Source organism: Orbicella franksi, chromosome 6 (assembly GCF_964199315.1).
Source record: "Orbicella franksi chromosome 6, jaOrbFran1.1, whole genome shotgun sequence".
Lineage (NCBI taxonomy): Eukaryota > Metazoa > Cnidaria > Anthozoa > Scleractinia > Merulinidae > Orbicella > Orbicella franksi.
The window spans coordinates 2,810,833-2,837,144 of record NC_138150.1 but is presented as its reverse complement, the minus strand read 5'-3'; the positions used below and the strand labels follow the sequence as shown (position 1 = coordinate 2,837,144).

Here is a 26,312-nt window from a genome sequence, read left to right as displayed (position 1 = left end):
CGATTTTGGCCGAATTGGGGCATCGAAAGGAAAAAATTGCGTAAAAAAAATAAGTTTTGATTTATCGAACTTAAAACAACATTTTTGTAACTAGTGTCCGTAGGGCTTCATTTTGGGCGAGTTTGAAGAAATTCGATTTTTTCGCTATTTCCAAGTCTGGTTGATATTTAGGCGAAGCTGCTCTTAAGAGCAATGTTATTGTATTTCCGTACATGACCGGCACACACCAGATTAAATTAAATAGTCCAGACCACCCAGTCAATCTAAAAACCAAACAAAACCGCTCAATAAAGAGTGTTAACTTAAAAATGCTGAGCCAGGATAGTTTTCAATGAATACATTACTTGGAAACTTTTCATAGCCGCAGTCTCCTTGGTGCATAATCAGAGTATTTCTTCAGCTAACGCTCCCGGTAGATTTGTTATGAACTCACGTTTGCCAAGTCACTGACGTGGGTAATGATACTGATGGAACTTGTGCGTCGGGGTGGTCCTAAGGTGCTAACGACAATTATTTCAGGTCCGACAGAGACGGTTGAGCCACGCCCCTTCCATGCAAAAAGAGTCTTCTTCATCTTGTTACGAACAACTGGACACATGACACCGTATATCCACGGATTCAAAGCGCTGCTCAAATAAATGAGATAAGGCACGACTAGAACGAACTGACGGGGAAGTTTAGCCTTCAGCACCAGACGGTTTAGGATAATCATTAAGAAAGCCGGTATCCATAACGCCGCAAACGTAAACACGAGAACGAACAACGCCTTGGTCAAGTTGATCTCTTGCATCGACAGCTGCGACATGGTGTTCGCGTTGTGATGGCGGATGAATCGGGAAACGCGAAAGTAGCACACCGATATGATTATCAAGCAGCAAACCACAAAAAAAGCCACGATGAAGAACGTGTAGCCGATTTCTGCACTTGTGTTGGTAAATTTCATCACACACGCGGCCATGACGGGGTTGAAAGCAAACGTGGAGGAACCAGCCACTATAGGGAGAAAGACAATCACTGCTACAAATGCCCACAAGAAACCTATGTAGAGCATCGATCGGTTATAGCTGAAAGCTTTTTTAGACACGTTGGGCTTCAAAATACAAACATATCGATTGATTGCTGTTAGAGCCATAGTCGCCGTAGATACATAAGTCAAAAAGTGCATGAAGAAGCCACTTATCTGGCAACCAAAATTGCTAAAAGACATCTTTCCTTTCGTAAGAGAGGACCAGAATAGGGCTCCGGGAACGCAGGCGTTGAGTAGATCAGTCATCGCCAAAGCTGCGATCAAAATGCCAGTTGAACTTTTTAAACGAGGTTTCCTGTACAACGAAACGAGAAGTAGCAAATTGCCGAGGATACCCAGTAGAACTAAAATTGCAGAAGTCGATGATTCCACCACAACAAGTCCAACACTTCGTGGTGGTAAGGCGGCCATACTTGCTGCGTGACTGGAAAATTCCGGCTTTCTGGGTTTAACCCTGTGATGCCGACTTTTATCGACTCGTTTTCCACGTTGAATACTGAGCAAAGTCAATTTATGAACGTAGCGTTGGCGAGAAAAAGCATAAAAAAAATTAAATTTCAAATATGTTTAATTCTCACTCTCGATCTTTTATGAAATTGTAGAACTGTCAATTAATAAACCGGATTTACTTTACAGTGGTAAGATACAATATAAATCTGGACAAAGGTATTGAGTGTCCACACAAAAAGCCCTAAAATCTGTCAAGGAATAATACTACTGGAATTGAGAGTTCCATCGTTTCATTTGAACGGAAGAGTAAGAGGAACTTGCTTTCAGAGGGGAGTCTGCGAAAGGAAAAAGCAGCAATATTTCACTCGATTTTAATTTTTTAACCGCTTAAACAAACACAACAGTGACTGCATCATCATACATTTCAAAATACTTGGCATCAGTTGGTCCAGAGACAACATCTGTGTTGTCATATTTATATATGTCTTTCTTCTTTTATGATAGTAATATCGTCTTTAATGTTGAATTAACTTAGCATGCGGCCAATGTCAACTTACATCTACATGACAGTGACCAACTCGAAAGCTCATTGGCTACTTTGGTCACTGTACACAATTAAATATTATTTCTTGTAGTTAATTTCTATCTGTATTTATTTTTCCTATATCATTGTAAACCATCTCACGTAAAGTTGTTTTTCTGTAAATAGTGTGCGATAATAAAACTAAAACTGAAACTGAAACTGTGAATTTCCCATGATTTGCCAGTAAAGTTAACTCAGTGCTAATTGAGGAAATAATTTCTGATTTTACGCTTTAAGAAACAGAAGGGATCCGCTAAGTAAACTTCACTTAAATTTTAATGACCCCCATGACCTCTGGTTTTGCCATAGCTAGGCTCATCTACTGATGAACCAAAATAGAAACCTCCAGTTTCCGCCTTTTTCGCCTCCTTTTTCAATGAGTTGCATTTGAGCACTAAGTGCGCGAATAAAGTGTCCTTATCGTCTGTTCAGCTCATTATATCATTTAAAGATTTATTTGGCGGCTGAAGCACGTTTTCTGACCATTCATAAGCAAAAATAAATCAGAGTAATATTCAATACCATTACCAGGTGTCTGAAGCCTTAGCATCATTTCAAAAACGCAATTTTTTCAGAAATTTGTGGTTGACATCGGATTTTCATAGAAGTATTGGATTTACTGTCATATTTCCAGCTTGTAAATTGCTGTTTGATAACATGCAAAGAGCAGAAAGAGGTCACGATAAATACATGGAAATGGAGCACAGTTTATGTACAATAACCCGTGTACGTGTCCCAATTTCTGTTTAACACTCAAATCCAGATTTCCTCTTTAATAAAATAAATTACAATATTACGAGAGGAAGTCACGTCAGCCTTAGCTGGTTTTCATGCAGGTCCCCTATCCTGGTCGAACCGAAATTAGGAGATGTGTTTTCTTTTTTGGAGAGAGGAAAACCGTAGAACCAGGAGAAAATCCCTCGGAGCAAGGCGAGAACCAACAACAAATTCAACCCACATATGGCACCGGGCCGGCACTAAAAGTGCAGTTTTTTGCCGATATTCTAGCCTGCGATCCTTTAACTAGACTGAAATAAATCAGATAATAACTATTTAAAAATCAAGGTATTGTTTAAAATGCCACGAGAAATGTTAAAGAATACGAACAGCTTATGTTCCTCGATCAAAAGGTCTTAAAATAAACTCAATTTTAACTTTTGGCTTCACAAGAAGCCAAAGAAGAATCGTTGTCTTTGCAGGGCCGTAGCCAGAAAAAAAAATTGACTGAGGCAAGGTCCATGGTAATATTCTCTTCGTAGGCATTTAGGGTGTTTATGGTTACTATAATCAACGAAAACAAAAAGATGATCGAGGGAAGTGGTAGTGCCATGGTAACCCTGCGAGCAGAACCTCTTTTGTCTCTTTTTGCTTTACCTTGGTCGGCAAGTAACGTGACCGAGAAAGACTGAAACTTACTTTTTCTGTTTTTTTTATTGTCACGTGATCGCGAGGCGAGGAACGCGTCCAAGATGGCTGGCCCCCACGAACCGCTTACTCTTGCTCGAGGTTGGTAGATATTTCTGTTATTTACGCGGCTATGTAAGACATTGTTCATCGCAGATAAAATACTGCTATGAACGAAGTCCGTGCCAGACGTTTGTTAGTACATATAATGAGATCGAGGGCAATCATATGACACAATCCAATGATTTGCATGGGACTCTCCACTTGCAAGCAAGCCGTGTTTTCATTTTAACATTATCGAGTTTTCCTCGTATATTCTCGCAAGCTCTGTTTATTCATATTCTGTAACCTTCAGTATTTTTTCCACGTCTCACTATACGTTTAATAGCTTCTAAGCTGTGAGATGTTCCCCATTGTTTTGGCTGATGCTCGAGTTCACTTGTGTCAGCGAATACAGTTGATTCGTGTTTTATGGGAGCATTTGTTGTGCAAAATAAATTAACATTCGTCAAAACAAAAGAGGTGCTGTAGATCCGAAATTTAGTCCGTCTTTTCATGTGTTTTTGGATCTGTAAAATCACAAAACTCCATCCCATTGATAAGAATCTGTTAAAATCTCTTTCTGGTAAACTGAACTTTGACTCTTATCATAAAAAAAAAATCCTTGACCAAAGAGGAAAGTACTTGTTCATAACCAGAAGGTGGGAAGTGAAATGGGGTGGGGGTGTGGAGGGTTTCAACTGAAAAACAGTTCTGCAGGATAGGTTGGGTTTTTTTTTTTGTTTTTTTTTTTAACAATGCAGTATGCATAATTAAAATTTTAAAAGAAAATTGTTAAGAGGGGTATTGTCTTACAACATAACCGTGTTCCTAGAACTAATGTCAATAATAAGAAAATATGTGCCTGTAGACTATGATTGAGTTTCACTCAGGGCTGTCATGAAGTTTTAAGTGTTCTTACTTTGTGGGTGATTTCTATCAACAACAGGCAATTTCACTGGTAGCATTAAGAGAAAATCAAGCATAGTTAGCCGTGAAAGGGTTTTACAAGTTACAGCCCTTAATGACAGTCCTCTGACTGGTATCAACTTTTTCTTTACTTCTAGATGTCAACCGTGCAATTGAGCTGATGGAGAAACTGCAAAGCAGTGAGTTGATAATTTTTGCATATTTTTGCTCTTTTTATACTGGCAGTACCTAATAGTATGCAATATTTATTATTGTATATTGTGCTAAATATACTTTGTTCTCAAATTTAACTCTGTGGATGTGGGTGAAAATTTATTAATCTTTGTGTTGCAGGTGGAGATATCCCTCCAAAGAAACTTCAGGCTTTGCAGAAAGTGCTTCAGAGTGAATTCTGTAATGCCATCCGTGAGGTATATGTACAAGAGTATTTGTCTGGACTAGATGAAAATAATATAATTAGTATAGCTTGAAATAGATAATCCATCCCATTAGTTTAGCTTAACATTCATCCATGTGTATGCCGTTTTGATGGTAGTAAAATTTCAAGATACATGTACCATGTGAGTAGTTACAGTATGAAATACAACTTGTATTTTGCAATACTCTTTTGTATTTTACTCCAAATCCATTATTCATGTTGTTTTTAGGTTTATGAACATGTGTATGAGACAGTTGACATTCAAGGCAACCCTGAAGTCAGAGCAAAAGCTACAGCCAAGGTAAATACAGAACCCTTAAAGCCACAAGACCAAAAGATAGAATATTAAATTTATATTGACCAGTTTGTTTATATTACACAGTCATTTGTAGGTTGACAGTTGATGTAAAATTGCAGGGTTTACAGTCTTACATACAAGTAGTCATATTATATGATAAATATGTTGTGTGTATTTTCAAAGTGGATGTGATAGTAGCACTTACAACATATTGCTGTGTGTCCACTTTCAGGCTACAATCGCAGCATTTGCAGCAAGTGAAGGTCACGCTCACCCTCGTGTAGTTGAACTTCCTAAGGTGAGTAATAAACAACTTTCTGTCAACCAAAACTTGTCAAGGAACATTATCTTGTAATCAACAGACTGCTGCAGGGTTGTTGGTAGGAAGAAAAAATTGTTTTTTAAGGTCAAAATTGTCGCAAATCCTTGTTGCTTATGGAAGAGGCTGAATTTCTCACTCTTCCTTTACTGTGAATGATTGTACTCAAACTGTATCAAGCAGGACCAGAATACTTCATCAGATGGCCTTTATCACAAGTACCAGTACTACTCTTTCCTATGCCGTAACCATAAGGCTACTTAAATCAGCTCCCCAAAAATGACCAAGTCTAGAATAAGCATCAACTGTCAGTAGATTGATTAGATAATGTACTACTTGAGGATGTTGCACTTTAAATTTCAGAATGAAGAAGGTCTTGGATTTAATGTGATGGGCGGCAGAGAGCAGAACTCTCCTATTTACATTTCTCGTATCATCCCTGGTGGTGTGGCAGACAGGTGATAAATAATATTCTTTCTCATGACATTATTAGGCAAGCGTGTCTCACAACATCCAAAGTGCAGTTCAGTTAGTGGAGGCAGTCATTGCAGAAATATGGGGTGTAATAATGGGTTTAATATACAAAAAAAACTAGAAATTAAACATGCACTCACAGACCTTACATTTACAGTGTAGGTATCCACAATTAATAGAATAGGACTGTTTCCCTCAGCTACACATTATCAACATGGTAATAAAGTTCAACATCAGGGCACTTCTGTTTTGAATAAAGTGGAGGTAGTATTATGGTTCTGTGCTTATAGTGATTTTCTTCTTTACCTTTACATATAGACTGCATGTGTGATGTTCCATTACATGCATTATCTTGCATTCATGTTACATTATTTCTTGGGACCTGATATAAATGATACTAGGCCAGCAATTGACAACCTTGAAGTGGTTTCATTGCTCATTGGCTGAGTTGAAATCTCAACAAAGGCTGATTGTTTCTTTTATGATAACTGCTGGAAACAAGTTTTTACAGAACTTGTTGATATCTCCAGGGCAGGGAAAAAATTTGAAATCCAGTTGCCCAGTAGACCAGTATATTTCAGTTTTCAGTTACCCTCACTAAAATAAATTACTTGCCCAATGGACATGTATACAGTGTTCATGCCTTATCAACTACATCATTTACTAGGTACTGTCTATAATCACATATGCTTGGATTTTAAATTAATCTATTGCTTTCAACTCATTGTTTTGCTCATCTTGCAGTCTCAAGTTTTGAAATTGTTTTTGATTGGAAATTATCTCTAATGAGACTACTGAGGCCAATTTCACTTGCCCACCAGACCACCAAACTTCCATTTTCACTTGCCCAAGAGCAAAATTTACTTACCCTGGGCAATCAGACCTGGGTTTTTTTCTTACCCTGATCTCTACTTTATTTTCACGTTTCCAACAATGTTTTATTTTTTTAGGAATGGTGGCTTGAAACGTGGGGATCAGTTGCTCTCTGTTAATGGAGTGGTGAGGAGTCAGTTTTATGTCATTCTTTGATGAAGTACTGGAGTGATTAAAAAATTACAAGTGTTCAGTGGAATCCCTGTTGTTGAAACCTTCAAACCCCTAATTATTTGAAGCAATTTTTGGCTCCTTTGGCTAAGCAGTTATCAAGAAAAATTTACCCTTGACTTTTCAAACCTCTCAATTTTTCAAACCAATTTCAGTTCCTCTAGATTGTTCCTAAAATCTGGATTCCTCTGCACAGTCATGTACATTGAATGGAAAAATTATGTTTAATTCCTCTTTCCCCTCCCCTCCCTCCTCCCCCCTCCCCCATCTTGCCCCCCCCCTCCCCACACACACAATATACCAATCACAAAGCTTAACCTCAATAATCTTTCGGTGCATTCCTGGATCAGGATCAGTGATACAAGGTCACTTGGATCACAGTGCCTTGAAGGAACCAATAAATCTGCGACCAGAGTGGATTCATCAGTTACTTTGATGCACCATGATCTGAGCGATCTTGAATCACTGATCCTGATCCAGATCACCCCAAAGCCGAAAGGAATGCAACCATTTAATACTGGTTTATCCAGTTAACATTGATGTGGAATTGTTAAGTTGGATACATCAGTCTCTCTTGGTTTTTATTCACAACTGACCTTTTATATCCCACAACTCCCCCCCCCCCCCCCCAAAAAAAATAAAAACAATTTAACCAGTTTCAAGCTTGATTTAGTTAATTTATTTTATTTCTTTGTAAGAGTGTTGAAGGAGAAAATCACGAGAAAGCTGTGGATCTGTTGAAAGCAGCTGAAGGTGTGTTGGTAAAAAGAATAAAGCTGCATTTTAGTAACTTATCATTAGCCTTTTGTCAAATATAGCGGGGAATTTTGAATTTTGTAAATTTGTTTAATATAACCCTTCATGTCTTGAAAGACCCATTCGCAAATAGATTTAAAATAAGTTGGCCAGTAATTTCAGAGTTAGCAACTGTATCAGAATGACCACGAGATTCATAAAATGCCCTGGGCAACATGAACAGAAAGCCAATATTGTTATTTTCTAATTGTTTTATCAGTATAGTACCAAAAATTAACTTAAATCATATTTGTTTGTTAATTTTTTTTAGGAAGTGTTCGTTTGGTTGTCAAATTCACCCCAAAGTGTGAGTACATTTTAAAATAACATAATTTTGGAGAAAATGTGGTTTACATCAATTTTGCCTTTGGTTAGAAAATTTAACTTTAGTGCATTCTTGGACATATAATTTATAAGAACATCATGTTATTTTTGTTTAATATTGTTTTGAGCGAGGCAGTGGTCCTCTACTTCTTATTCCACTGATTAAATTCTAATTAATTTTGCCTCTTCAGTGCTGGAGGAAATGGAAGCTCGATTTGATAGACAGCGTGGATCTCGCAGGCGCTGATAGGTAATGGAATTGTTTGTGAGAGCTAACTACAACTAGTAAGCTAGAACATAAACAGAACTGTCCAGGACTTTGCAATTTAGAGTACTGAAATTTTGGTGCTTTTTTTGTTTCAGACTTGTCTCTGGTGAATTTCAGTTCACTTGGAGTGTTGTTTTCCACTGGCAATCTCAAGGAACAGACAAACAGAACACGATATCCACCATGAATTTTTTTATTTACGGAGTGTTATTTCACCTTATAGTCTTTTTTAAACTTTCAGCCCAAGTTGTTTGAAGACTGGATAATGCTCTCCACCAGATAAATCTCCATCCAGTGGATAAGTGTTAACAAAACAAACTACATTATCTGCTGCATAGTGATTCATCATTTATCTGATGATTGGTGTTATCCACCTTTTGAACAAGCCAGGCCTGGGCATTTTACTCAAAAGTATAGGCACTCTTAAACGGTATAACATGCAATGCAAAAATATTTACTTGCATTTTTCTTCTTAGTCTAGAATAAACAATTTGTAGGTTTTTCTGATACATTTTGAACTTTGTAAACCCGAATAAACCTGTAGTCAATTCTTTGCAGTCAATAGTTTATTGTTTTCCCTTTTTCTTAGCTTGGGTGTGATGGTACATCTTTCAAGGTCTTCTCTGGGAACGTCAACATAATCACAACCATGATCTTTATTTTCCTTCATTTTAGAATTACATGTTATTTGGCCCGCGGATAGCAAGTGCTAATCTAGGCAGGCCGTTAACTGCCTATGCATAGAACTAGATTAATTAAATAACAATAAAAACAATTTAAGCAACCTAAAATGCGTTATGCACAGTCTTGTCTCTCTGCCAATGTTTCTGTGCATTTATTTTGTACAGAAATGGGGAAAGGTAAGTACATCATGGAAAGAGAAAAGCTTTCACCTTTCCCTTTTTCTCCTTTAAGCTGACAAACCCCTTTACTTTATTCTACAATGTTCTCCTCTTGATTAATCTCCTCTTGATTAATCTTTGTAGGAGGCTACTAAAATGTAAGATTCAAGCAAAAAATTTAAATTGGTTAGAACACCCTCTGAGAAAGTTCATGCTAAATGCCATACTACTAACTCAATGAAAATGCAGAACAAGCATGAGCTGAGAATTTACATTTTGATAATTAAAATAAATGAGTGAGTTGCCCTGGACTTGTGTTTTCATCAAGTTCTAGAAACACTAAGCCTGGAAGAGCTCAAAAAAGATGTGTACACACTTGTCTTTGGCTTGTGTCCAAACTTCCAATAGTGTTTCGTATACACTTGATAGAAACATGGAAATTGGTTAAATTATCACCCAATTGCAATTATCACCCAGTTGATGTGCACTTTAGCTTTCCCCTATATTCCCTTTGCTATGTTCTGCAAAAAGGAGAGAACTAGACAAATGCGGCACTTCAGGGTCCGAAATTTAGTCAACCAGTACTGACCATCAAATCACAGTGTGATTGCTCATTAGATGACCACAATTCAAGCTGCCAACCTCTCGATATATGAACAGTTGTTAAAAGACCCTAAAACTTATAATCTTTGGTCAAGATTTCTGCTTGAGAAATGCTGTTGTACACAATGTACATGTTGATGATGACAATGACGATGATGGCAATAAAGTGAAATACTTAAAAGTAATTTTACATTGATGGACAATAAACACAATCATTGTATGTCAATCTCGTTTTATTCAGCTCTACAATTGAATACTGTACTATAATTGTGTTAACTGCAGTGCAGCCATAAGCATTTTCTAATAGTTATACTGCATAATCACTTCTACTCTTTGGTGACTAGATTTCAACTTGGACATCTAGGTCTGAAAACATGGTTGTTGAATGAGCAACCTACTTCACAAGTTAATTTTGGACCTTGCACTTTTAATAGCGCTGTTTCCAGTTGAACGCAGTGAAATCCACACTTTCTTTCATAACAAATTGGCAACAAATATCAGTGTATCAGTAGTGCCTGTCTTCATATCCAATAAATTTTAATAAGGGCAATAAAAACCAGCAACTTAAGATACAAATGATGGATTGAACATCTATGCAAATCTGTTTTAATTATAATATTCCTTATCCACCGTAATACTGTTAAATTATTTATTTTATTGTCTAAAAGAACTAATTATTTTATCTTGGTCTTTGCTGGTGCTACAATTCCTTGTGCTTCATTATGCAAAAAACATACATGTCGTAAAATACAGATTAATGTAAGTAATAATTTTATCAAATAAATAAAATTTTATAAATTATGCTCAAATTGTATACTCGTGTAGTATGCTGAACACCTTCAAGTGTAACCCTCATCTCTGGAGAGAGGTGGGAAGCGTGATGAAACAACCTTGTCCAGGTTTTACTTCAGAAGTTTCTTAATTTTTATCAAATCATGCAACATCTGTTGCTTCGTGAATTATTACCGTTACTTTAAAACCTTGCCCTTTGAAAGCCCCATCCTTGTCAAACTTTCCTTAGTTTTAATTTTTCTGGTATCCCACATTCAAGTACAATCATGTACCCAGGTTTTGTGACCTAATTTTACTCCTAATGAAAGTGCCCTTTCTATTTCTTTTTCTTCTTTTTTAACCTATCTTTCTCTTTCTTCAGTTCAGCCAGCTCTTTCAAGTGTTCTATTTCATCTTCCAGCTTTGCAATCTTGGCACTAGAAAAAAAGAGAAGAAAAAGCAAAATTGTTTCATGCTTCCAGTCCATGTAAGCTAAATTATTATCATCAGACTGTTAACAATATCTGGGATTGTAACCTGAATATTTTGAAATGTCTCTTGATTAAGGTGGCTCAAGACAGTTTTCAGAACTTTTTGATGGGTCATTACAACCACACTTTGACAGTTGAGGCTAAAATCATGGCTGGGGGGGGGGGGGGGTACTCACCTTATATGGCTCTATACTAGGTATGCGCAACCCCAAAGAGTATGGGTTTTTAGCTGTTTTGGTCAGAAATAATATCTAGTCATAATATAGTCTTAGTTACAGTGGTGCAACCCTCTGGAACAACCTTAGAAAGGCTAACTTGCTTAAAAAATTAACGCACTTACTAAATCTCGGATTTATGAAATAGACTGGTGGGATTCATGGAAAACAGGTTGTTATCAACACATAATTTTTAACTATATAGTATAGTAAATGAATTTGTAGTGATATATTTGTAAACCCTGATGAATTTTTACCGTGTCCAAAGAATGATTAAAGAAATAGGGTATTGATTTTGGCCAATTCAGCCACAAATAAGATATGGGTTTTGCACTCTAGTCTTGCAATTGAATTATGTATGTTTTTTAGGAGAAGCAAATCTTCATCACGACACTATTGATAAGACATCATCAAAAGCCCTTCACAGTGCCTTTAACATCAGTCTTTGATTTAAGGATCAATTATTGGTTAGGTCTTAAATAGGGTAGATTTTTTGGTCTTAAATAGGGTAACGGTTTTGGACAAGGCTGCAGGACAGGTGGCTTCAGCTAAATCCCTTTGAGTCTATATCGACCAAACTTTAAACTGGGAATGCCATATTGAAAAGTGCTTATAATTTAAAAAAGGCTTTTTTATTATCAAATTTTGATTAGCAGGATAGCCTCCTTAAATTTTCTAACCTCTTTTGCTCTTCTCTCTCTATCTGGCGATAACTAGTCTCCATGTAAGACAGATCATCCTCAGCATCATTGAATCTGTCAGAAGGAAATAGCAATAATTTGATAAATTATTATTCTAACAAAATTATTGTTTACATTCTTTTCATTTTTCTTGAGACCAAATACAAAAGAGAAAATTAAGCAACATCAGACAAGGATTTAAAGCAGTTCAAAGTTGTTAGCCAAACTTTGTAAACATTCGTAGTGCTGGTATAGAATCTCCAAAGGTCACCACACACCAGCACCTGCAACTTAGACATCTTGTTACACGGTGAGAAATGTTATAATGCTGGTGATTTGTTAAAACACGTATGTAGTCTTATCATATAGCTTGCGTTTGCCGCCAATATAATGCGCCCTCTGATTGGCTAATTCTAGGGCATGGGCTGATTACAGGCCTGCATGAACAAAGCAACAAGCCATCTAATAAACCACTTAAATATTTACCTCAATTGTTCAGTCTTCACGGGAAATCTCAAACCTCGGCCTTGCCATATTGACCTTGCTATCTCTTGGTCAATATGGCAAGGTCTCAGTTTGAAATTTTCCCATTAAGACCTCACTCTGGGTTAATAAGTAGTTATTATTATGAGTTATGCTGGCGTATACATTTTTGAAGAAAAGGGATACAAACCTTGTCTTGTCATAGCCAAAAATTTCCCGTATATACTTTGAGACATCAGGAACATCCTCTCCCTCTCCGTCGTCAATGAAGTCATCCATTTCATCCTTGTAAGGGTTTCGTTTTCTCTTCAGTTTCACCCTGTCTCTTGATTGGCCAAGATGAGCTGCTTTCACTGGCCTTCTTTCAATAGCAGGATTATTGTACTTAGGGTTACCTAATTTTCTGTCACTTGATATGGCTCCCATTGAAGTTTTTGTTTTCATTTCTAAAGGTTTTTCTCTGCTTCCATTCACTAATCCTGGTGATCTCTTGAAATCTTTTTTCATACTGGAATCTTTTCCTGAAGATAATGATTTTCCATTTGGAACTGATTTTGACAGCCTCTTAGAATCTGTACTTACAGCTGTTTTTTTGTGCTTTCCAGTCTTATCTTGCATGACAATTTTTTCTTCCAAGCTTCTCTTTTTAATGTTGCTGCTTTCCCCATTGCCTCCACTATTCTTTGAACTGTTGCCCTGTTCTACCACAGACCGCAATTTAGTACCACCAAGCTTATTCCTTTCTGCAGCAGCCAGTAATTCTTTAAAGTTAAGAGGTGCACCCTTCTTTCCATTAACTTGGTTCTTACGCACCTTCTCGACTGGCTTTTTAAACTTTGTATCCCTGTTTTTACTATCAGGTTCCAGAGAAGGTCTTATCAGTTTTCTGTCAGCTTCAGATGTTCTTGCTGATGACTGACGATGTGGTGTCTTAGAAGCTTTATGTTCTGAAAGTTTTTGTTTCTCGTTTACTCTACCTGATCGTTGTTCATTCATGGTTGTCATTGGTGGCTTGCACTGTCCCTCATGAGATGTTGGAACACTTTTTGTGCCCTTCGCAGACTCTGCATTTTTAGTGCCAAGGGATTGAGCCAGGCGTTCCTGAATCCTTGCACGTTTTGCAGCTTCTTCCTCAGCTACCCGTATACATGTACACAACAATGAATCAGAAAATAGCCCAAAGAAAATTTGCTTAGTGATTGTTTTAAAGTCATGTTTCTATTAAACAATTAGATTACAAGCTCGAGATTTCTATCAAGGGCGCAGCCCGAGTCAACTATCATGCATAGAAATCGAGAGCAAATAATCTAATTTTTTTAGTATAAATCTATTAGTCTTTCAAAACTAACTCTGTAGCTAAATCTTCTTCACAGACACTTCGAAAACACCAAGAAGCAGCTGTCATTTTGTTAACAAGGGCACACTGCTACGTTACTAACTATCACAGAATAGATAGTGGGTAGCGTAGCCAATCAGAAAACGGCATTCGTGAAAGAACACTAGTAGATTTATACCAATCTGTATCGTAGCAGTGTGCGCTTGTTAACAAAATGACGGCCACTTCTTGGCATTTTCAAAGTGTCTGTGGAGAGGATTTAGCTAAAGTTTTGAACAACTAGTAGATTTATACCTAAAACAGTTGACAAAAGATTATTCGCTCTCGATTTCTATGCCTGATAGATATTTCAAGCTCATAATCTAATTGCTTAATGGAAACACTCGTGAAAGTTTGGGAGAACTTGAAAAAGCTGTGGAAACACTCACCAGCTGGCTTGTGCTCCCACAGTATTTCTTGTTCTCCCAAACTTCCACTTTTGTTTCTATAACTCGATAGAAACACAAAACATGTTTTCTATTTCTTAAACATGAAATGCTAATGAACATCTGGGCATCAGGAATCAATAGAATAAAAACCAACGCATGTCAATTTCTCCTACCTGCCTTTTTTTTCTTTTCCATCTCTTTCTTTGCAAGAAATGCCTGAACAGCAGCTTGTGATATCCCACTATCCTTTGATTTACCATCACAACTCTTGGTGGCCACATTGTTTCTATCTTGCTGTTTATTTTGTAAAAAAAATAATAATAAAGAATTATATCAACTAATTTATAAACCATAATCAATAATACATTGCAATACTTGTCTAGAATACAGGAGCATTTAGAGATAAAATAAAAAGAGCACTGTCTCATCATCAAAGGAAAGTTCCTCCTAGTCTGAAGTCACTTTAGGGAATCAAACTGACATCATGGGAGAATAACGTTTTTGTATGGACCTCACTACACTTGGTTTGTATTGTCAATTTCTTGGGCTGATATTCTCCTTGTATGGCCCTTGCAATCACTTAATTTGTGTAATATCATTGGTCCACTATTTGCAAAAACAACATTGGACTGGGTAAAGTTGCTACATAATAAATCTCTCATTTACCATCCCTTCCTATTTAAAGAACGTATAAATTGTCAGTCTTTTCCATATCAACGTCACTGTGCTTGATCCATACTATCAAGACCTACAGTAGGTGTGATACGTGTATTACCTGGGGTATAGCAATAGTGGTTACAATAAAATTATAATTTTTATTCAGGCCATTCAAGGAACTAATCAGAGTGCTTAAACATTTTGTCAAAGGTCTGTTAATCAATAAAACAATGATATTATATTTCTATGTTCATTTGAATTTCTCCAGTGAATACATACTACCATCTGACATGATATTCATTTATCATAATAACAACTTATGAGAAAAGACTACAAAATTCTAATAATATCAATACCTGCTTTCTTGCATGACTTTTATTCTGAGAGGCCAATTTCATAAGCTGTTTGAAATCCATACCTTGATAAAAAAAATTAAATCACAAATTAAAACTGAAGTTGAAATCCTGAAAGCAATCAGTCTCCTATTTCCACCTAGCTAGAGAGATGACTGTCATAATTTCAAGATACAGCAAAGCCCTGTTACATATGCAATTCTATATTATGCACATTTATAGTACTGTAGTTAAGAGCTAGCAACTGGCTATTTTGTAACTAGCTGAAGGAGCATTTACCATAACTAGAAAACAAAGACTTCTGGAAATTTTAAAGGCACTCTTGTCAGTAAAACTAACTGAGGTTGTTAATAACCTCGCTTAGTTTTTTTCTTAGCCACATTCCTGATTGCCAATTTTGGGAGCAGTGGTCAGATGTTTAGGCAGTTTGAAAATCTGAACAGGAGATTTGCATTGTGAGAGAGTAGAGGGATCTGTGCTGGGGTGATCTACACAGAAACATCAGGTCATTTAATATTAGCTGAACTGGCTCAAAGTTAGAAATCAAAACTGAGTGTTTTTATTGCAATTGCTCAGAAAATGAAAAGAACACTATACGTTGGTTATGATTTCATCTTCAAGTGGCAAGAATGATATCTCATGTGTAAAACTTTGCGAACGAATGAGTTATAATTATTGTGCTCGAAGATCAAAGTCAGTTTTCTCGCCAAAGTGCGATATCCTGTTCACATTAGTCGTAAATGTACGAATACCGTCGGTGATATTTCTATTTCCTTGTTCAAGTTTGGTGTTCGCCATTATCCTTACACTTTAAACTGGAAAACTATTCCTTACAGTAATTTATGTCATTACTGAACTTACCTTGTAAAGCTTCGGAAAATTTCCAAGCTTTAAGATGCTTCAAATTCAACAAAATAACGAGAAAAGGCAAACCTCGTCAGTCAGCTGTGCGGCCATTTTACTAGTACCCAGCTTACTCGGTCTGAAATCTTTCCCAGAATGCATAGTGGTCCCTGTCGGCGATGGCCTGATGACCAAGCGTGAGGCCAAGCGGCAAGACAGCTGGATATTGGCCAAGTTCTTTTTTGTTTGTTTGTGTTCTGCGTTTTTATGGACCGAGACGGAGTCGAGGTCCACAAAAACACGCAAAAAAGAACGGAGCCAATATCGAGCCACCTGAACCGAACTGAAGCAGTCAACAAAGGTTTTCAGTCTTGTATGGGATAAACAACATATTTTTCTTGCGGGACATAGCGCGTAATCCCCAGCGGGCAAGATCGCGCCATCGTGCCCGCTCGGGTAGCCAATCACAGCCCAGGATTTGGTTTGTCTTGCCAACTCAGCGAGCTAGCCATTTAATAAGCCAAAGTATTTCTCTCTGATGGTTAGACGCGCGAGAGGCAAAGACGGAAAAATTGCTAATCCACCGCGGGCTTTCAGACCGGATCTACCGACTCAGCTACGAAGCCAAGACTTGAGTAGGTCGTATTTAGTAACATAGTGGAATTTTTCTCTGTGCAGGAAAACTTAAAATACGATTTATTATTGTTTTGTTATTTTTAGTACAATCTAGACCTGTAGAGAGCGTAAAGGCACGATTGGAGTGGAAGGAGTCGCGCAGGCAGAGTCAAGTCGGTAGATATAATCCCAGAAACATTCTGCAGGATGACATTATACGACATCACATTATACACGCAACATTTTTCACTCTGCAAGTGACACACTGTAAGCAAGTTCTGAAGGTTGCAGTTATACAACCAAATGGTGATAGTAAAGTCAAGTTAAGTAGCTTTAAGTACTTAAAAAGAATAAACCGTACTGAGTTAGTGCTTTTTGCTCTCGAAAGAAATAGGCGACAAAAATGATAAAACACAAGACAAGAAATGACCGATGGTTGTTCGGCCAAGCGTAATGTTGCCGACAGTGGACACAGTGAAATCAGTTTAGTTAGACACGCAAAGAAACTCATCCATTACGCTTAGTGTTGTACTTAAACTCTGGGCCTTACGCTGCGGACTAAGGCTGAAGACTTCATGAATTCCTTTCCTTTCGCTTCAATAACTGAGCTCATTTTGCTTGCTTTCTTTCCTTGGCTTTTGCTCTATCTTTAGGAAAGTCCCTGCTGATTAGAAAAGTATGGAAGCGCGAAGCTAACCGCCATGTGACATCCACTTTCTTTTCCTCGCCGCATTTTGCACAACAAATATCACAATGATACCTTTTCCCTGTGTTACTATCGAGTCATAAAAATTTGGAAGATTCGCAGAAGCTTTGGAAAATCTGACTCACCTACTGCAAATGTCGCTCGCACGACATTTTTCCAAACTACTGCGGGCTTCCAGTTGGGCCGTTCTCTAATTCGCCGAGAAAATATAACTTTATGAAACATCATGCGAGCATTTCACACAGTATTTCAAGTTGATTGACCTGGTCAGTTCTACTGATTTATTGTAAAATTTCAAAAGTTCCCAAATCGCTACGATTTTCGCTGCTCATGACACAAATTGAGCCACGGAATGTCTTGGAAAACTAAATTCCTGTTTTTTCTGTCCGAATTTCGAGCACTGTTTAGTTTATCTTTAACAGCGCATCTGCTCAGCAAGATAAGCAAACTAAAGTGAATAAAACATTGTAAAACTACTGAATTTGAATACTGAATTATTTCATCGTGTATTAAAAACAAAGAATCTATTCGCAAAGAGCGTTTCTTTTTTCTTAAAAAAAAACATTTACTTCAAAACAAACGCTGAAAAATTTGAAAACAAGGGCAAATTATGGGAAAGAAAACTAAATCTGCGAAAATCAAAGAGTATCAAAGCACTTGAAATGTTCCAGGCGGTTAAATATATAAAGAAATCTCAGAAACAACGCCCTTGTATTGTATTTTTAGTGTTTATACCGAGATGTTTAAGCCCGAAAAGACGCCATTTTGAACCTTTAGGGCGATAATCTATCGTATAAAAAACTGCATGTTCAATACGTTGTTTTAACTTTCTCTATGCTATCGGTGCGCCGCGAAACAATTGAGTTAAGTTTACATTTACAGCCTTCCCTTTTGCTAAGCGACAGCTTGAATAGAAATTTACACGTCTTCCTCGGTGTCACACAAGTACGCAAAATATACTTTATTCATTTCAATGACCTGCACCTCAATTCCATTCTACCAGGTAGTTGTGAATTAACACTGTTGTGAGAAAGAAACTGAGACTGAAAATCAAGGGAATCAAACACTGGAATAGCTTGAAGCATTCCAAAAGAAGGCTTTGCATAACTTTCAGCTGTCTGTGATCACAGTCCTTCTTTCATCGAGGAACTCATTAAAACTTTCCCTTTTCTTTGAGATTGTTGTAGTTTTAAAAAACCATTCTCTTTAGCGGAAGAAAAGTTTGCATTCAGCGAGATAATTATTTACTGTTTCACCGCACATGGCAGCAGTAAGTAGTTTACCAAGATTTTATTGAGAGCCTTTAATTACTAAAAATCTTAGTTAACGACTGTTTATAGGATAACCGTGCAGCTGTGTTGCAGTAATGAGTTAAACACGCCTTCGCTAGGACTGCCTGCCGTTCACGCACAATACAGTATTCTGATGAATAGAAAAAAGTTAGAAATCCTAATTTTCTAACGAACACTTTCTTCACACCTCATTGTTTGTTTTCTTTCTTCTGATTTAACCTTCCAGGCGCCGTAGGAAGGTTTATTTTTCAAGCAATCTTTTAACAAAAATTTAACGCTCGCCAATCCCCGTTTCGTTGTTTTCCGGGTTGATACGAAGTCATATCAGCAAATATCAAACCCTGTGACAGATGTTTCCAGAACAGATATTTCATTTGCATAACTTCTTAATAAACTTGCGTTCTCGTGTAATTGAAAAATGTAAACGATGGAAAAAAAATTAACGTCGGACCAAAAAACCCCGCAGATGTGGTATCAGTGTCAAACCAGAGAATCTACTGTTTCGAAAATCCAACAGGAAGGCTTTCAATCAGTCAACTTCAAGAGAACCTAAAGGAAAAATATAATTGATCGTTAAACCGCGGACTATAAAAAAACCGCCTTCGAACAGAACTCTGATTTAATTTATTTCTTTTCGGAGTATGCCATTCATTATTGCTCAGAACAATATTGTGAAGACTTTTATGTCTTTTTCTCGTATGCAATTAAACTCAGCTCATTAATGGCAAGTCGACCTGGTTTTCCTCATTATTTTTAATATCCTGGCTTTTCAGAAATAGCCAGAAAAACCCGATTTAGCCGCTTCTTTTTACTTCTTAGACGCGCCTTAAAGCAAGCGTTAAGTAAAAAAGACAGAAGTTTATACTCCTAAGATCTGTGTCGAATTGAGTCGAACTAAGCGCGAAGCCCTCAATTTTAAGAGTACATGTACTGTATCTGTACGTATTAAGCGTATTCTAGATCGAGTTTTAAAAAAAAATATTCTTTTCAGATCATTTCACTAACTCGAAATCGGAGCGTTATTTCAAGAAGCTTGAAACAGCTGCTTCCATCTAACAACAAAAAACAGTTGATTGTTTAAAACATTAAGTGAGTACTGACTGAGTTTTTAAGGGTTTCATCGACGATAATTATTGTTTTAATGAATGAAAAGTCTTTCTTCGTTTCATTTGTTAGCAAAGATGAAAGACGTGCAAGTTTTGAGCCATGCGAAATGTATATTCGGTCCTGTAAATGCTTTCCGCGACGTTCGTGAGGTCTCCATGATTCTTGACTATTGTAATTTTTTACAGCTTACGGCTAGATCACAAATTTACGACTGAACTGAAACTTCGCCCCTCAAAAGATGCGTGCATTGTTTTAGCGCAAAAAAGAAATAATTCGGTATCTTTTTCGGACTGTTCTTCGTTTATTTTTGCCTTTTTGCTGACTATTCAGACAGTAGAGAACTTTAGAAAACCTTGAGACTTTTCTCTTTGACAATGAGATGTTTGTAATGCAAGCACTCTGACACTCTTTCTTGCCAACATGTATTACGTTTTTATAGTCTAAAAAACAGGAAAAGCCTAGGTGTAATAGCGACTGCACTTTAAAAACTTTTCTGGACATTATAAAAAGTCGAGCCGATACATGTTTCAGTCAAGTTTACGTTGTAACATGAGCTTATTCTCTTCAAATTCATCTTCATCAACAACTTCAACAGACACCCGTTGCATCTGTTTCGAGCCAGCCGGCGGTAGCTGTCAGTAAACGAATGGTTTCTTTATCTTTAGGGCGAGATTCATTTCAAAAGCGCTAAAGAACTATGAAAAACTGAAATTATTTCACAAACAAGCCCCAGTTTCAGCTGCTCGCCTTTAGAAAAAGGTGAAAACACGAAAGTGTTGCATTTCTTTGTACTCTTTCTTTTCAGCCCTTTGATTCTCAAGTTATGAACTGAAGATTTCTTTTTTGCTTTTATTCTTTATGTGCGTAGTTTCTGAAGAAGAAAAAGCCCAATGACCGTGTCTCAACTAAACAACAAAACCAGACTATTGAAGTGTTTCTATTAGCGGTTTTGCTCAACAGCATTGTGATTAGAAGTACACCCTTCTCGGAATTGGAATACGGTATTGGTCGAGCACTTTTAATTATTTCCACACAAATAGCGGTCATATTAGTCAAAACATTATTATGCTTGCCACTCGTCGGCATGTTTAATTTCTGTCATTCAAGTCACGTAAATAATAGCGGCTTCAAACTCGTTCATCACAGGCTTACCCTCTCTGACATCAAGCCGATCTCAAAGAAAACTCGATTTTAAAAACTGTCTGCTTGTTGTTTTTTCCAGTTAAAGTTATTAATTTACACCTAGTGCACCTTGCGTTTTGCATATAGTAAATGATATAGCTGAACTTTTTTCACTCTGCATGTTACATAACGATTTTCCCGGCTCTAAATAACTCTGTAGTAAAAATATATCTTCCAAGGCTGTAGATATTTTTGATGGGACTTGCTTCTTTTTCATAATATTGTTTGTACAATCAATGAGCTGTATTCAAATTCTTGATGAGGGAGATTGTTTATCAACTATCACTCAGGGATATTTTCCGCCTCTTAGATGAGGTTCTGTCAAATTAGGCGACAAAATGATAAGAGGTCATTTTAATTCGCGATTATTACGCGAAGGATATTGCAATATTTTTTCAGAACGAATTAAGTTAGGGGTCATTACTTGCGAATGATCAGGTGATGAAAGCGGTCATCAGAATCACCTCAGTCTAGTTTTCGCTCAAAGTAATTCTGCTGGTTTCTGCTTAGCTACTGGCTATCAGATTAATTAAACGGCTAAAGAAATAAAAGAATTTAGAGTAAACGTACCGCATATGCTATGCAAATAGCCCGTGGGGGTCGATTAATGGTCTCCGAAAAAAAACTAAACACGAAGATTGGATATTAAAAGTGAAAACACCTGTTATGTGCGAAGATATAAGTAATATGATATGCCATGCAATACTATATCACTAGTTATTGAAACCGCTCATTCATCAAACATATGATATCTACCATGACACGAGGCCGTGGAAAGTCGATTTTAACTTAGGTTTATTGGTGAAAAACACGGGAAAACAGAGAAACAACAAATGATGTTCTGGTATTCCAACGAAAATCTTCCCAAAATGTCGGAAAGATTTTCCTCGTTGCAAACCGGGAATACTGCGAGATTGCGAGTACAACTATCGAAGTATTGAACGCCTTCGATGCTCGAGATATTCACAGGGTTCCGGTATGATATATCGTTGGTAAAAGTAAGTCATATTTATATTCGAAACATGGTATTCGGCCGTACTGAATTTTGTTTGTTTCGTGCAAGCAGTTTCCAAGTTCTTTTCTATCGCGACAACGCCCAGAAATACTTAGTTCAATGCCAACTGTTGGCCGTGTTTTTTCCTTTTTGGTTATTTCTAATTTAGATTTTAAAAATATATTGCCATCATATATTTCCTTTTTGAGTGTTTCTGTCGAGTTTAGGTCGCGAAGGCCCCAGCTCGTAGATTGTATTAGTTAAACAAACAAACATAGTATGTCGAGTCGATACGATGCGATTCGAGCTTGACCGTTATACTCAGAAGTCATAAGAAGTCGTTAACTGTAGTAAAAGTTATTCGACAGGCAAAACTATTCTTGCTCTGAACTGATTTTTCTTCTAAAGTGTTTTGTAGAATTTCTTTGCCGACAACGACTCGCACATGTAATGAAAGGCAACAGGGATAATTTGGCATTTTGTGAAACACTCGATATTTGTGTAAGACAAGGTTTTGGAGAATTAATACTCTGAGTTTCTTCATCTTAGCTTGACGTTGAACCTATTTCAGTAGTCACTGTCTATACTTCATCAGGGATTAAATAGCATGGTGACGCTGTCACACTTCTTAAGAAGATCATTGTAATCTTTTGTGTTTGGTTGAGTCGGTAACAATTGGCAAGTTTTACTTTATTTTTCGTGTCTGTCTTCGCCAAATATTCCAAACTGAGTGACACATAGTCAACTTGATTTGTTCAACTATATTCTTAAATGTATTTGTAAACTTCTGACCGGTTTTTTGGCATAGCTACAATCATGGTCAAACGTCTTGACACAATTTGCACACGCCAAACCCGAATACAATTAGACCTGCCTAGCATCTCTCCGCACCCCACATACAATGTTGAAAACTAGTACCTGCAATTTCTCCTGATTTTCAACATTGTGTTAAGTGGGGGGAGGGGGGGGGGGGAACAGCAACGTGTTTTTAAGAGGATAGCAGTGCTTTTTTCAAACTTCTCTGGTAAAACTCAGATAATTCATTACATTACATAAGTGTCCCAAGGCCTTTGGTCCACGATTGTAGGTTGCCACGATTGCTGATGAACGGTCGGTCGTAAATACTTAACTTCTCTAAGACACCTTGGCTTTGGTAGTCGGTTACGGGGAAGGAATCACCCAAACTAGCAATTTTGATCAACTAAATGACGTGAAATGTTCATACTACTATTATGTTAACATCATAAGTCAAAATGGACCACTGAGTTAAAGAGCATGCTTATTTTTTTAATTGACACTCAAACTGAATTCTAGAAAAATACTTACAATAATGAATACTAACGTGGTATAACCTAGGCGACTTCCCTTAGATTTCGCAGACTAACTCATTTCTTCTCAGTCTTGTTGTTGTTTTTGTTTGCACCAAGTCACAGAGTTTTGAACATTTCTTCGTGAACCCTCTCATTTCTGTTTTGGCTTTCTACTGTCATTATCATGATCTTGGTTTTAGGCTTGTAACTTTCTCTAGAACTGAGTAGTTAGGTTAGCCATATCCGGCTCTATCCTCTTAGTTAGCATGTCAGTCAGTCAGTCAGTCAGTCAGTCAGTCAGTCTGTCTGCCTGATGGTGGGTCGGTCGGTCGGTCAGTCAGTCAGTCAGTCAGTTAGTAAGCCAGTAAGTCAGTCAATCAGTCAGTCAGTCAGTCAGTCAGTTAATAAGCCAGTCAGTCCAGGCAAGCAGTCAATCGGTCTGTTAGTCGGTCGGTTGTCGGTCTGTCGGTCGGTCGATCGGTCGGTCGATCGGTCGGTCGATCGGTCGGTCGATCAGTCAATCAGTCAGTCAGTTAATACGCCAGTAGTGAGCCAGTGAATGATGATTGACCGCTTGAACGATAGACTGACGATCGCGAGTGAGTGAGTGAGTGACTTACTGACTAACTGAGTATATTGTATATCTTTACATGTTAATTATCTGACTGACTGGTTGACTAACTGACTGACTGGCTGACTGGCCTACTTACTGACTGGCCGACTGGCCGACTAACTGACTAACTGACTAGGCGACTGGTCGACCAACTGAATGACTGACGGACTGACTGACCGACTGGCCGACTTACAGACTGACTGACTGGCTGATTGCCCGACTAACTCACTCACTGACTGTCTAACTGATCGAGTGAGTGATTTCCTCAGCTAAATGATTGTCTAGCTAAATGGCTGGGCTGTCTGATAACTTACTAACAGGCCGCCTGATTACTTTACTGTTCTCCTTGCCATTTCAGAGTATTTTAGACAAGTCTTCTAAGTAAATGTCGATTCCAGTCTGTGTGCTCAACTTTCCCTGGTTAAAAATTCCTTTATGTGAATTTTTAGCCCGCGGAAGTTGGGTAAACAGGCAGTTACATCAAGCGGACGGGGCTTTGATGGGTTCAATTTAAATACTACAGAAAGTATTCATAGTGGGACTATTCTTCGTTAAACTCAAGAGAAAATGGCCTGGTTACGGCTTTTCACAGGTTTGCTGAAGTATTGGTCATGTTCGCTGAAGTATTGAATGCAGGCTCAGATAACGTAGTGCTGCGGATTTCCTTATATCAGATCTTTACCGTCTTTTGAATGTTTTGTCAGGTTTACTCCACTGGTGAGCGCAACATTACCAACAATTATGCAGGCCAGTCATTGGTAGACGGCTTTTTATAGGCTACTTTTATTGTATAGTATTTGTAGAAAAAACTCAATGAAGATCGATTAAAAAAGCATGTCTGTACAGTTCTTGAGTTTATTAAAGATTCCATATAGCTCACATAAAGAAGCCGCTTTTGGTGCTTGCGTGGTGGTCGAATCTAAATTCCTAAGCTGGCTTTCAACCCTTTTCTTTAGCCTATCCTGCAGTGATATTAATTTAATGCGCAGAAAGCATCATGGGAGATTCGTTAAAGGCTGGTGTCTAATTTGAATCGAAAAATCAGATGTACGGCCCGCAAATGATCCCGACCCGAAAATGATCCCCGGACCGCAAATGATCCGCAACCATGGCCATTTACGATTCCGTCGCTTTATATTATGTTGGAGTCAGAAGTAGAAACGGGTACAAGCAACCATTACCAATGCCAGCAATTTCGGCTTGCGATTCCGACGATGTAGTTTTCACTATTAGTCATAAGCGACGGAGTGGTAAATGGAATATTGGTATTCTGCTTCCGACTCCGTCGATTTGATTTCCCCTTGATCGCACAGCTCTGCATCGATCTGCACTTCTGATTTCTACGACTTCGAATCCGTCGCAACAACGGTGGCAGTAGATATGGCGCATAAATATCTTAAATATCTACCGAAACCGATTACAATACCTGGAAACTGACTAGGAAACTTTCGGGTTGTTTCAGTCTCCAGACTCAAATGATTCATTTCTCCTGTCGTTCTATTTATAGATATTTTTATAAAATTGTAAATGTACGAGTGACTGAAGATGTTATTGTTCGGTAACTGCCCTCGAAATCGCCAGGTGGACCTCTGTTTGGCACTTCAGCAAGGATGTGTGGGGGATGTGGAATTTCATCTGCACTGCCTCATCAGATACATGTGACTTGACTTTCTTGAATGTTTATTTGAATGTTTATTTGATGTCTATGTACAAGGTTACCATGTATAACAATACACTTACAAAACAGGTAGATCCAATACAATCTTACAACACATCATTACACATCATTATTAGTTGGGTATATGGCGAGAAACATTCAGAAATCCGAGAACGAAGTGCGCGTCCGTCAGATGTTCTTTTTGTTCCCCACCCACGCTCCGCCCCTAAAAAAGAAATTAAAAAAAAAATATGCATCGCCCGTTACGTAATATTCTATAAGCATGGTATAAAGATAATATACAGTATATGCCTTGTTTACCGACCTGTTTTTCGCCCATTGACACAAAATTTCCTAACTGTACATGCAAATAAAGATTGCGTGAGTTCAGTGCGTTAATTCCACTTAAATTGTGAGAGTTTCGTGAGTAACTTCTGGCCTTCCTGACTGCAAGTTCCGTTAGATTCCCTCTCCGCTTCTAGGTTCTTTTGTAATTGTCTCTGTAGCTGAATGCTATGTTCTTTCGTTTCATATTTCAGTTTGTCGATCTCAGTTTGCAGTTTTTCATTCTCGTGCAAAAGCTGAGAGATACTCGTCGTGATTTGAAGAAGTCCGGAGCAACGCAAAACAGTTGCTGTTCTCCTGAATCTGTCCGTGGATGCCTCGAGTCCAGAACCGGCGTGTTTCTTCTTGTGTGATTTTGCGTGACGATGTTTGCGGTGGCGACGAGGAATTTCACGGGTTATTTTAGATTCATTCCC

General features: G+C 37.7%; 3 protein-coding genes across 3 annotated transcripts; 1 reads left to right on the top strand and 2 right to left on the bottom strand.

Annotated features, from left to right (window-relative positions):
• Positions 1–320: 320 nt before the first annotated feature.
• LOC145491225 (melatonin receptor type 1A-like) lies at positions 321–1,508 on the bottom strand. The gene has a single exon (XM_081470378.1). It carries the CDS (start codon positions 1,436–1,438, stop codon positions 422–424), a length of 1,017 nt encoding a protein of 338 aa, XP_081326504.1. The 5' UTR covers positions 1,439–1,508; the 3' UTR covers positions 321–421.
• A 1,874-nt stretch (positions 1,509–3,382) lies between these two features.
• LOC145489266 (protein lin-7 homolog C-like) lies at positions 3,383–8,928 on the top strand. Its single transcript, XM_081468230.1, has 11 exons — positions 3,383–3,566; positions 4,571–4,612; positions 4,767–4,843; positions 5,081–5,152; positions 5,382–5,447; positions 5,832–5,926; positions 6,893–6,941; positions 7,685–7,739; positions 8,053–8,088; positions 8,297–8,355; positions 8,469–8,928. Exons 1-10 carry the CDS (start codon positions 3,530–3,532, stop codon positions 8,350–8,352), a joined length of 585 nt encoding a protein of 194 aa, XP_081324356.1. The 5' UTR covers positions 3,383–3,529; the 3' UTR covers positions 8,353–8,355; positions 8,469–8,928.
• A 1,105-nt stretch (positions 8,929–10,033) lies between these two features.
• On the bottom strand, positions 10,034–16,187 carry LOC145489265 (uncharacterized). The gene is made up of 6 exons (XM_081468229.1): positions 16,094–16,187; positions 15,236–15,297; positions 14,396–14,516; positions 12,649–13,594; positions 11,976–12,050; positions 10,034–11,026 (listed from the first exon to the last, which is right to left on the bottom strand). The coding sequence occupies exons 2-6, from the start codon at positions 15,293–15,295 to the stop codon at positions 10,927–10,929; spliced, it is 1,302 nt and encodes a 433-aa protein (XP_081324355.1). The 5' UTR covers positions 15,296–15,297; positions 16,094–16,187; the 3' UTR covers positions 10,034–10,926.
• Positions 16,188–26,312: the final 10,125 nt, after the last annotated feature.

What these genes read in the sequence shown, in the direction of transcription:
- LOC145491225 (XM_081470378.1), bottom strand. Translation starts at nt 1,438, where the DNA reads ATGGCCGCCTTACCACCACGAAGTGTTGGACTTGTTGTGGTGGAATCA.
- LOC145489265 (XM_081468229.1), bottom strand. Translation starts at nt 15,295, where the DNA reads ATGGATTTCAAACAGCTTATGAAATTGGCCTCTCAGAATAAAAGTCAT. An exon ending in GGAAAAGAAAAAAAAGGCAG is followed by an intron (nt 13,595 to 14,395) that starts GTAGGAGAAATT and finishes GTATACGGGTAG; the next exon opens with CTGAGGAAGAAGCTGCAAAA. An exon ending in GAGAGAGAAGAGCAAAAGAG is followed by an intron (nt 11,027 to 11,975) that starts GTTAGAAAATTT and finishes CTTTTTTTCTAG; the next exon opens with TGCCAAGATTGCAAAGCTGG.
- LOC145489266 (XM_081468230.1), top strand. Translation starts at nt 3,530, where the DNA reads ATGGCTGGCCCCCACGAACCGCTTACTCTTGCTCGAG. An exon ending in GAGCAAAAGCTACAGCCAAG is followed by an intron (nt 5,153 to 5,381) that starts GTAAATACAGAA and finishes GTCCACTTTCAG; the next exon opens with GCTACAATCGCAGCATTTGC. An exon ending in TGTCAAATTCACCCCAAAGT is followed by an intron (nt 8,089 to 8,296) that starts GTGAGTACATTT and finishes TTGCCTCTTCAG; the next exon opens with TGCTGGAGGAAATGGAAGCT.